This window comes from Triturus cristatus, chromosome 3_1 (assembly GCF_964204655.1).
Source record: "Triturus cristatus chromosome 3_1, aTriCri1.1, whole genome shotgun sequence".
Lineage (NCBI taxonomy): Eukaryota > Metazoa > Chordata > Amphibia > Caudata > Salamandridae > Triturus > Triturus cristatus.
The window spans coordinates 1,065,060,930-1,065,073,553 of record NC_140583.1 but is presented as its reverse complement, the minus strand read 5'-3'; the positions used below and the strand labels follow the sequence as shown (position 1 = coordinate 1,065,073,553).

At 43.0% G+C, this 12,624-nt stretch overlaps 1 protein-coding gene across 2 annotated transcripts in view; it reads right to left on the bottom strand.

Moving 5' to 3' along the window:
- Positions 1-12,624, bottom strand: part of HINFP (histone H4 transcription factor) — a 95,616-nt gene that overhangs the window by 29,189 nt on the left and 53,803 nt on the right. For both annotated transcript variants that reach the window (XM_085645908.1, XM_085645909.1), the window contains exons 6-7: positions 772-849; positions 548-668 (exon numbers count right to left, since the gene is read on the bottom strand). In XM_085645908.1, the coding sequence (XP_085502034.1) occupies positions 548-668; positions 772-849 (199 nt within the window). The remainder of the gene's footprint in view (positions 1-547; positions 669-771; positions 850-12,624) is intronic.

The window sequence follows — 12,624 nt, the reverse complement described above, 5'->3', positions numbered from 1 at the left end:
TTTTAAAATAAATAAATAAAAAAGTACATAAGTTTCATTAAGTATAGACTTTAACTACCCACCAGACGGAATCCACCCTTCTGCAGCCATGGTACATGTAAAAATTCAACTCTGCTATGCCATTCAACAAGGATACAATTTTAAAAAAAATGTTTTTAAATACAAAAACACAACTTTAATAACCAACTCCGACTCACCAACTTCTTCCCAATCATTTGATCAGCTCTTGATGCCCATCTCCCACCCATTGAATTATTCACTTAACTCCATCTCTTTCCATGGCACTCTCGCCCCAACCAACAATCCAATTAATTAGACCCTTCCTTCCTGGAGCTCAGCTGCTCTACCCCCAAATCCCCTACTCCCTTTTGACACCACCCCTGTCCAGATGGACAAGGCTACATGTCCCTTTTGTCCTACACCAAACCCACCCTCTTTCAATACTGCACTCTAAACAAGTTAAATGCTTCTCCGCTTTTAGCTTCCCTTTCTGGATCCTTTAGAACTTCCCATTTATATACCATTTTCCATCTCTTCACAGCCTCACCTGTACTCGCAAAACTGGCACTTGTGCGGACGTTCATCGCTGTGCCGGAAACGTATGTGAGTTTGCAGCGAGGAAGGGAGGGGGCAAGTCATGTCACAGAGGGGGCACTTGTAGTAATTCACTGAAAATGAGAGAGATGATCGAGCAAGACTTATTAGATGGGGTCTGTAAGAGAACAGGCATATATCGGGGTTAGGCAAGTCCAAACTGTACTCTCGACCCACCATGATTCCGCATATGGTCGCGAAGCAACCTCTCTGTTGCAAACCTCTTGGAGCAGTGCGAGCACTGAAAGTGCAACTCTAAGAGAAGGAAGAGAGCAAGGACAGGTTAGCCAAAGCGACGAGGATTCGGCTGGGCTTTTACTGTAACATACGGAATATGCTACTTACCAGTATGCATCTGTTCTTGGCATGTAGAGCTGCAGATCTACACACTTTTGCATAGATCGCCATCTGGTGTTGGGCCCGGATGTTTGCAGTTTGTTTTTCCTCTTGGAAAGACTTTGAAGTCATAAGGTCGGTGACTCCTCCTTTGGTTCGTATTGCGCATGGGCTTCGGCTCCATCCTCAGATTGTTTTTCGCCAGCAGGGAAAGATGGAGCGTAGTAATAATAGTAAAGAAATCCATGTGTGTTGTATCTAAATAAGATAGACTGGAACGGATACAGGTAGCCGGGGAGGCGGGTGGGCGTGTGTAGTTCTGCAGCTCTACATGCCAAGAACAGATGCATACTGTAAGTAGCATATTCCGTTCGAGGCATATGAGCTGCAGATTACACACTTTTGCATAGACTATATAGCAGTACCCAGCCCTAGCGGCGACCACTGGTATCTGTTGCAGTGGTTTGGAACAGTGTTTTTAGTACAGCCTGGCCCACACTAGCTTGTTGCTTGGTTTGCACATCTACACAGTAATGCTTTGTGAAAGTGTGCGGTGTTGACCATGTCGCTGCTTTGCAGATGTCATCTAATGGTATGTTCCCTAGAAAAGCCACAGAAGCCCCTATCTTCCTTGTAGAGTGGGCTTTAGGGGGGAACAGATAGCGTTCGTTTTGCTTTGTGGTAGCAAATCTGTATGCATTTTACAATCCACCTAGCTATCCCCGATTTAGAAATAGGGTTGCCTTTATGTGGTGGAGAGAAAGAGACAAATAGCGGTTTGGTCTTTCTGAAAGGTTGTGTTCTTTGGATATAGTAAAGTAAGGCCCTTTTAACATCCAGGGTGTGTAGAGCCCTTTCCGCAACAGTTTGAGGTTGTGAGAAAAAAACCGGTAATTCTACCGATTGGTTCAGATGGAAGGGAGAAATGACTTTGGGTAGGAATTTCGGGTTGGTGCGGAGTACAACCTTGTTCTGATGCACTTGGAGAAAAGGTTCCTGTATAGCGAGTGCTTGTATTTCACTGACCCTTCTAAGGGAAGTGATGGCCACCAGAAAAGCTGTTTTCTATGTGAGAAATTGCAGCTCACATTTATGCAAAGGTTCAAAAGGCGGTCCCATTAGCCTTGTGAGAACTATATTTAAGTTCCAGACAGGTGAGGGTGGTACTCTGGGTGGAATTACTCTTTTGAGGCCTTCCATGAAGGCTTTTATGGCAGGCACCCTGAAAAGTGATAGGTGCTGTCTGTTCTGTAGGTAAGCAGCAATTGCTGCGAGGTGTAACGGAATGGATGTATATGCTAGGTTACACCTTTGTAGATGGAGCAAGTAACATATGATGTGCTGTATGGATACATCTAGAGGGTTGATTGTGTTATGGCAGTAAACAACAAATCTTTTCCACTTTGCAGCGTAGCATGCCCTAGTAGTAGGGCGTATAGCTTCTCTGATAATGTTCATACAATCAGGGGGAAGGTTAAGGTATCCGAATTCTAGGATCTCAGGAGCCAGATCGCAAGGTTGAGCTGAGCTGGGATGGGTGCCTGATCTCTCCATGGTTCTGGGTGAGGAGGCATGGTGAGAGGTGTAACCTTTGGTGTGGCACTACAGAGAGTTCCAGCAGTGTGGTGTACCACGATTGTCTGGCCCATGTTGGAGCTACCAGGATGAGCGTGAGGGAATGCTGTTGTAGCTTTCGCACCACTAATGGAATTAGTGGGAGAGGTGGAAAAGCGTACGCAAATTTGCCAGACCAGTTTATCCATATCGCATTGCCTTTGGACAATGGGTGTGGGTATCTGGCAGCGAAGCTTGGGCATTTTTTGTTTTCGTGGGTGGCGAAGAGGTCTATCTGAGGATGCCCCCACTTCTGAAAGAACGGGTGAAGAACCTGTGGGTGAAGTTCCCATTCGTGGATCTGTTGCGTTTGTCTGCTGAGCAGATCTGCCATGGTGTTTTGGACTCCTGGGACGTGTTGGGCCAGGAGAAAGATTTTTTGCAGAATTGCCCATCTCCATATGCTCTGTGCTAGTTGAGAGAGCTGTGGAGAGTGTGTGCCCCCCTGTTTTTGAATGTAGTACATGGCAGTCATGTTGTCTGTGAGAATGAGGACTGCCTTGCCTGAAATCTGCGTCTGAAAGGATTTTAGGGCTAGAAAGATTGCCAGTAACTCCAGATGGTTGATGTGGAGTAACTTTTGTTGCGGCGTCCATGTGCCCTGCACTGTGAGATGTAACAGATGAGCTCCCAAGCCGGAGAGCGAGGAGTCTGTAGTTAGGGTTATTTGTGGAACCGGGTCCAGGAACTGTCGTCCTTTGGAAAGATTTGTGGTGTTCCACCACTGCAGAGAGCGATGGGTGCGACCGTCCACCAACACCAGATCTGTCAGTTGCCCCTGGGCCTGGTTCCACTGGCGTGCTAACCACTCCTGGAGTGGACGCATCTGGAGTCTTGCGTGAGGCACTATGAAAATGCAAGAGGCCATCATCCCTATCAGTTGCATAAACACTCTTGCTGGGAGAGAGTGTTGAAGTATGAATTTTTGACGCAGAGCCTGGATGCTTGAAATCCTGGCAGGATAGGGATAGGCTATGGCTTTTGAGGTGTCTATGGTGGCACCGAGGTATTGCTTTGTGTGTGATGGTATCAGGTGGGCCTTTTGGAGGTTCACTGTGAAACCTAGCTGGTGAAGTAGTTGGATTGTAGTGGCGGTGTGGTGTACAAATTGGTTGTAGGACGTGGCTTTTATTAGCCAGTCGTCCAAATATGGGAAGACGTGAATGTGCTGTCTTCTGAGGTGTGCCGCCACTACTGCTAGGCACTTGGTGAATACCCTTGGTGCTGTTGTGACCCCGAACGGGAGCACTTTGAACTGGTAGTGTTGCCCGTCCACTACAAATCTGAGGTACTTTCTGTGAGCATGGTGTACTGGAATGTGAAAATATGCGTCTTTCAAGTCCAGTGTGGTGAGAAAGTCGTTCTGGGAGAGGAGTGAAAGAACCTGTTGAAGGGTTAGCATGTGAAAATGGTCTGAATGTATGTTAGTGTTTAGAGGCCTGAGATCTAGAATAGGTCGTAGAGTCTCGTCCCTTTTTGGTATCAGAAAGTAGAGGGAGTAGACCCCTAAATTTTGCTGATTGATGGGACTTGCTCTATGGCTTGTTTTCGCAGGAGGGTGATTACCTCCTGTTTCAGTAACGTGGCATGTTCTTGTGACATTGGGCGTTGCCTGGGTGGAATTTTTTGGGGGGGGGGGGGGGGTAGATGTTAATTCTAGGCAGTACCCTGAATGAATAATTTGGGTCACCCATCTGTCTGAGGGGATGGTCTCCCAGACGTGAAGGAAATTTTGTGGTCTGCCCCCGACCGGAGTGGGATGGTCTGGAGGGAGCGGGGGAAAGTCATTGGGTAGGCGGTGTGGCAGAGCGGGCGGTATTTGTTTTGCCTCTGCCTTTATTATTATTGCCTCTATAGCCGCCTCTTTGATAACCCCTTGTGAAGGTGGACTGAGGAGGGGATTTGTAGGACGTGGATGCGCTATCTGAGGAGTAGCCTCTGCCCGTGCCCCGAAAGGAAGAGCGCCGAAAGGAGCGCCTAGGAGGGTGTGATTGTAGGGCTCCCATAGATTTCGCCATATCAGTGTCTTTCTTCATCTTCTCGAGGGCCTCATCAACCTTTGGACCAAATAAATATTGTTGATCAAATGGGTGGTTTAATATGGAGGCTTGTACCTCTGGTTTGAAGCCTGAAACTCTTAGCCAGGCGTGGCGACGGAGGAGGACACTGGTGTTTATGGCCCTGGAGGCTGTGTCTGTGACCGAAGCCTTTTTGGGTGTCGGCGCGGGTGTGGGAGGGGGTATAGTACTCACGACCCTCTGCGCCGGGGTGATGTCCTCCACATCTGAGTCGTCGGCTTCGGAAGCACTGACGAGGTCATCTTCTTCTTCGGTGTGCTGCTGTCCCGGAGCTTCGACGTCGTCCCCGAAGATGTCGACTGGAGCGGAGGTCGAGGAGTGCGCCATGTTGCGTCTGGCCCTTCGATCTCGAATGGTCTTTTTCGATCTAAAAGACTTGCAGGCGGGACAGTCTCGAGCCTCGTGTTCAGGGGAGAGGCAGAGGTTGCACACATCATGAAGATCGGTGTGGGGGAATTTGGACCCACATCGAGGGCACTTCTTGAAGGGAGTTCTTTCCATCAGCCAAGGCCGGGATAGGCCCGAAGGCCGCCGTCGACTACTGGAATCGAAGAAGTATCGAAGAGAAGGTGATTAAGAAGATTTGTGTCTGAAGAATCCCGATGAACGAGGATTTTGCGTCGATCGTTGAACTGGAAAAGTTCGGAACCGGAGCGCGAAGTATTACATCCGAGCCCGATGGCGGAAAAAAACAATCTGAGGATGGAGCCGAAGCCCATGCGCAATACGAACCAAAGGAGGAGTCACCGACCTCGTGACTTCCAAAGACTTTCCAAGAGGAAAAACAAACTGCAAACATCCGGGCCCAACACCAGATGGCGATCTATGCAAAAGTGTGTAATCTGCAGCTCATATGCCTGGAACATTCAATTCTTTTTAATCATAAATGACAAAAAGGTCAGATTTTGATGCACCTTCTCATAACGCAATATTAAAAGTCAACACTCCTTCACTGAGAAATAGCATGGCATGGAATTTATCTGCAAAATTTTGACCTACCGGACCAACAGAAAATACAATGGCCAAATACTTTGAAATCTTTTTTTTGTAAGCATTCAACATTCGAAAATTGCCCAGTATTCATCTCTGGATTTAAGATACAGTGGTTTAGTTTGCAGAAATAGTCTGAGGATTGCTGCGAAAGCAGAGTGTCACTGGCATTTAAGGTTGCTAGAAGAGCGCAACAGCTCTCACAAAGAGAGATATGATAAAATGGGATCGGGGTTTCAGGGAAGGGAAAGGAAGTGGATAGACAGTGGTGAACCCAGAGATACCCCAAAAGATCACAATATTCAGGAGACCTAAAAGGAAGCAGAGACATCAATGAACAAATGAAAAAAAGAGAACCATAGCAGACTATACTAATCACACCACTCAAAACTCAAATTAAGAATAAGTGCTTTAATGTAAAAGTCGCAGAAAGATCTAAAAGCTGCCACCTGCAAGGTAACCCTCATCTCAAGTGGCTTGCATATCATTGAGGGCAGCTACCACAACTGACCACATACTGAGCACAAACTGAAAGCTGGAATGAGAGCAGTCTAGAAGCCCAAGACAGTGAGACCCATTCCGGCCAGTGTTTGAAAATTTCAGAATGGAGTGCAAATGGGACAGTTCGACTTCAAGTTGTCCGTGTCAAATTCTGGCTTTTTAGAAATGTAATAATTTATTGTCTAATTAATAATCATCACAAAATAGCACAAGATAAAAAAGTGAGACTTTCACTATGAGCAAATATGGAATAACAGAGTACAATAGCAAAAACGAGATATTAAAACAGTTTGTGCATATTAATATTTAAGTGCGTAAGTGCCTATAGTTTATCAATCCATTACATTTTAATATGGGATCAAGAAAAAAAACTTCATGTAAACACAGTGTTTAAAATTATATAACTTAGTGCAAAAGAAGAATTATATCAATGCTAACGCTCTGGGATAAAGATTTAAACATTCTTCCCAACAAAGCCAGAAACGTAAAGACCTGACAAATAATTGGAATTGATTTGCCCAACAGGCAATGCTTAATTGCTTGACATGCTCGCACTCCTGCTTTTAAAAACATTGGCTTTAAAAGAATATGACGTGCCTTAAGAAAATAAGGAGCGACGCAAACAATGTGTCAAAGTTTCATATGTATAACCACAAAGTCAGCATCAATTGGTTGCCCATTGATGTATCCAATCTGGAATTCCAACCTTGGTTGAATAATTGCCAAAACGGAATTTAAAAAAAATATCCATCTTGCGTGATGGAAAATATGCAGACATATAAGCATGGATTTCCAGTCTATCAAATGGATTTATCACTGCCCAAGCATGCTTCTTTGCTGCCAGAACATCCCTATCAGCTGTTAACCAGAGTACTTTGGTTTTCCGGTTCAGGAAGTGATTAAGAGAGGCTCTAGTCATTGCCCGAAGCTCAGACTACAGTTCAAAGGTTTGGAGACAGTTGGATAAATACGATGACCAAGCACCAGCATGGGTCACGCGATTTATTTCCTACCAACACATGTTTGCCAAAGCGCCTGGATAAGACACACAGAGAATACATACACTTGAGAAACGCTGTCTGCCTTACTAAGACATTGCTTTGGAGACCGCACTTTAGGCGAACTCCAGCTTGACCAATTTCATTTGGAATCATAATTTTTTTTTTTTTTTTTTTAAATAACAAAATCGATTTACATGCTTTGATCTGAAGTAAGTCCAGTAATATGGCATCCTTCCCTTTAAATATAAATGAACCATAAGCTAAGACTGGAATCAGCTCGGCTATCATAATTTTCACCAGATGGTCATACGATCGGCACACAAATTGGTCTTGTAATAATTTAAAAGCAAAAATAGAGGATCATGTCTTCGCTCCTAAAACATTTAAATGTTCTTTAAGAGAGACCTTATTATCAATTAGCATTCCCAAGTACTTCTAGCTCCTAACCACATCCACTGACATTCCTTTAGCATGCCATGCTCTAGACTTGGCGTTAAATGCCCCTATGTTGGTTTTCTTAATATTTATTTCAAGACCATTCATAGCTGTATATTCTTCAAAAGAATCTATAAGTCGCTGTACACCTATAAGGGTCTGACTAAGGATCATATCGCCCGTATATTTTAAATATTTTATATGACAGTTTGCAAATTTAGGTGGCTAGGGATTGATCTTATCTAAATGCCGGTACAAATCTGCCATAAAAAGATGAAATAAACATGGAGCACATACACATCCTTGTTTTAGACCGTTAAAAGCTTTCAGTCGCCAAGACAGACTGAGGACATCCCCTAACCTGACCTGAACCCAGGTGTTTGTATCTAATAGAATAATTGTGTCCAATAGTTTACAAGGAATGACCCATGCTAATAATTTTTTCCATAGCATGGCTCGTGGGACAGAGTAAAATGAAGCTTTTTGATCTACAAAACAGACAGATTTTGTTTGTTCAAAACAGCTCTCTGCCATCACGGTTAGGATTAGTAAATTAGTAACTGTGGATTGGCCTTTATGAAAACCCAATTAAATGATTGGAATTAGATGCGGACCATTCTTTCAGATCCTCCAATAAACGGGTGGCTAAGACTTTTGCCTCAACACCTGTTAGGGCTATTAGTCGATAATTGGTCAGATTTGCAGATGCACCACTTTTGTAAATAGGCTGCAGGATACTTCCTTACCATGTATCAGGGACTGCATTCATTAGTAGAACCTCATTGTATAGAGAAGTCAGGACCTCGGGCGACAGATCTGGCTTGGCTTTATAAATGCCATTTGGAAGACCATTTGGGCCTGGGGCCCCATTTGATCTAATCTGTCATATTATGGTGAATACTACTTCTTTCTTTAGAAGAGCCGGTCTGAATTATGCTGCTGAATCAATTTGCCTATTTAGCTTCATTTCAATTGGTTCACTTTAGTCTGCTCCATTTCCCTGATCTGTGGAGGGAGTATCCGGATCATACAAAGTAGCGATATAATCAGCCCAATCATTTTCCGTTATATTAGCACTGCAGGCCCTATTCTCAACATTTTCCAGTTAATTAGTTATCCCCCAAAAGGTCTTGGAGTGGTTATCCTTACTAGCACTTAATCTATTCCATAGTTCCTGCTGGTAAGACGTCTTAGCCTTTCCAAAGTTCTTGCCTATAAGCCGCCCTTAGCCTCCTCAGTTTTCTTTTCAGAGAGTAGGCTTTTGAAAGAGGTTTGCGACTGTTTAATGCCCTTGTTGCTCTGTTGAAAGCCTTCTTTTGTTCAAGAGTGTAGGCTTATGCCACTTTTAGTAATTATATGAGTGGTTTAGATTTGAAGACATTCTTTGGCACACATTTATAAACTAGAGATTTGTAGATGACCTCCCATTTGTCCACCATTAGTTCTTCAGTTGCCTTATCACTACTACATGATCCAATTAAAGATTCAGAACATTTCATCTGGTGTATCTGAATACCAGAGCATTCTTTTTAAGATTATAAGCAGATGATACTTGTTGTAGAACCATGGATTTTGCATATGTCGAATAATAGATCAGTCTAAGGTTAGTTCCTTAGGGTTGTGATCACTTTCTATTCTTGGTAGGATTGTATATAGAGAGTAAAATATTGCTGGCCATATCCTGTATAAGAAAAGTATAATCTATTATGGAACTATGTTTCAGATTTTTAAACGTCGGTACTTGAAATGCATTCTCTGTGAAGGTTTCACTCAACATTACCAAGCCTAGATGACACATTTTCTCTGAAAAATTGGGCAATACTTGTACTTGGCTTATCAGATGAATTAGTTGTAATTAAATGAGGGTTAAAATCCCAGAGATGATTAAAACTCTTGAGCATCAACATCTTAATATCAGCTTAATTATTCCCACAATGAGAACAATTGAGTCTTTCTAATATTTGCCCTCGTACTCAGGTAAATATTAAGCAGTGTCACATGGGAAATGAAAGTATAGTTTAACGCATTGAAGCAAAGTCACCTGAAGATCAATTGCCTGAATCTTGACAGCCAAACTAACAGAAATGTAAAGCGAAAGAACTCCTTTATCTCGACCTTGCTGTGAGGATCAGGTGGCTGGTATGATGAATTCTTGGAAGCCAATAATTGATAGATTTCCTTCTTTCCAGGTTTCCTGAAACATCAAAATATCAAAGGCCTGTAGAAAGGATAAAGTGTCTGAATCATCCATCAAATTTGCCAGCCCTTGTACTTTCCAGGAACATCATTTCGTAGGCTTATCCGGTTTACCAAGAGTGTTCAAACAATTCGAGCAACCAGATTTTGTTTTAGAATAAGTCGCCAGGAAGCCAAGCCCAGCCCTCATAGGAATCCTTTTTTCTCTGGATTTGTTCACAAGTACGTACTCCTGAGAACGCATTCTTTATTGTAAGACCTAAAATTATGGCTGAGTTGTTAAGTGGACCAATTGCTCCTCGTAACGGGGAACTCAACTGTTTTGGACTGGTCTTTGTGATGGCAAACAAATCTTTGTTTTTTGGTGGATCTACAAGGATCAGTAAAGTTTGGTATGGCAGGTCTCTTAACTTCAATACCCCACTCCACAATGAATGATCTACTTTCATATACTTTATTAACAATATCACTATTAGACCAGATAGTGAGAATGGATCCTGCTTAAATTGTACAGATATAAGGTCAGACGAGAGGTAAGATAGAGCTGGAATTGAGGCTGTTAATTTTAGTGGAGAACCTCAATTAAGAATGTCATACCAGCCTCTGGATTCATATAAAGGATGGAAAACAATCTTTTTTGGATGGATTGATTAGTTTGTCTTAACCCTTCAATAGACCCAATACAATAATCCGTGCTTGGGTGCGGCCCATCTGCCACTGAACTTCTACAGTTACTTTTACAAGGAGGGGGTAGCTGACACTTCAACAGTTTCTCTTCCCCTTTCTAACCTGCGTCTGTGTTGCGTGGAGTTGCTTAAATTGGGGACAACTGGGCTAGCATTAGGTGCCTTCACGGACTGATCCAATACATTTGATGGTTTTAACAGGCCATAATCTTTCTTTGAACTATTAGTGTACCCATTTTCTCTACTGTTGCAAGACTCGGTTTGTACGATAGAGATTTTTTGTTGCCAGACCTCTTTATGGTTTATTGGCGTATACACATTCTCCCTCCTATCACTATTTAGCTATTCCGCTAATTGCTGCTCAGGCTCAGAGTTAGGTGAATTTCCCAAATTAATATTGAGGGGGCAGGGGTCTCTGCTATCTGTATTTTTCAGACTGCTGAAGCTGATTGAGATGGCCCTTAGATTTATATATAGGAAAACAGTTGGTGTGTTTCAATTCTAACCCGACGGGGGCTATAGAGGCTTTCTTAATTTTATTCTGAGCTTTTCTTAACTTCTTCCTGTCCCTTTTTGTAAGACTGTTTTGGGCATTGGTGCAATCGGGAGAGGTAGGGGCATCTAGGACATGCAATACTTCACTGTCAGTTCCTCCGTCCAATAAAGGAGCATTTTCAACCCTTTCCTCCACCTTAACTAAATCTAAATTCGTTGAATTATCCGATCTCTCCATTAGAGTTTTACTGTACCCCTCTGGGTGCCCAGCTGGATGCCTGGATAGGACATCAGTACAATAGACTAAGTGAACAACTGGGAGGGTGCTTTGAACACTTGCACAATCATGACTGACGACCCCACTTGGGTTTGAACCAGAGATTGTCAAAGACAATACGACGGGCTCAGTCCCAGGTTTAGGGGCCATTATTTTTAAACTTCATTCACAAGAGCTCCTACTATTTTTAAAATACCTGAAACATTATCCAATATACGAGCACAGGTGCATGTTATTTATTATTCACATCAGACTGAGCTCTAACAACCAAGTTGGTTAGATTATGCAATTTAGAATCAATTCCTGCTACGTAAAGCACAAGGGTGTTACGCAACTCTACCTGAATATTTAATTTATCAGAATGAACGTTTAAAACAGCTGTAATTGCAGCCATTGGACTCAGCATATTCCCCCAAAACCCAGTGTCATTTGATTGTGGCATTTTAAGTAATAAACCTGCCACAGAGTCTACTGCATCATATTTTGAAAGAAAGGACAGATCAGCAGATTTAAAAGAATTGTTCAACTGGTTTGCCTCTTGGCTCGAAATGGATCAAGCGCGTTATGGAAACTTGGCTAAATGGATCCATTTCAGATTTTTGTTTGATTAGTCAGTATCTAGAATATCCTGCCCTGATCCAGTGGTGGATGAATGCCTAACCTTAATGTCTTCTCCAAAAGCTATAATTGTCAGACTGGTAAGGTATTGGACATTTTTTCCCTGGAATATAACCGAACTATCACTACTTAAATTAGGGCTTGATCAGGGCTGGCCTAACATCCTTCATTATGGATTCTGATCCCGCAATGGACCAGTACTAATTTGGGAGATAATGGTGTGCAACACTCTAAATTTCCATGAATCTGGGCTTTTACAACCATCGTATACAAACCTGTGACCTTGCTTAAATTGGAAGCAGCATCTGTTAATTGCTTATCTGAGGGGTTAGAATGAAAAACTATATTTGCTAAATAAATGGCCACATGCTGCTCTCTGGGATGCGGTAGAGCAACAAACAGTTGCTGGGGGGCATGTCGCCGACAGAGACAAAATGCTCAGGGATGTTTCTACCGGACTTTGTATCTTATCTTAGTAAGGTGAGACAACCACACCCTCCTTACACAAGAGCGGAACAGTCCTTGAGGAGAATAAGGAATTTCTGCAATCACAAACAAGCCCACTGATAACAGATGTCAGTAACCGGAGAACAGATATCAGGCAAGGGTCATCCTTGATTCCCATTTCAGATACAACTGTACTTGCATGACCTCAACCTTGAAGACAGGTGAAGTGCTCAGACAGTGCCCACATTTGTGGAGCCTGCAGCAGAATATTAAACTGAAGAGTTCAACAAAGCAGCTCATTTATTTTCCTTGTAAATTCCAATCTCTTTAGGTGAATAAGAGGTTGCCAACTGATC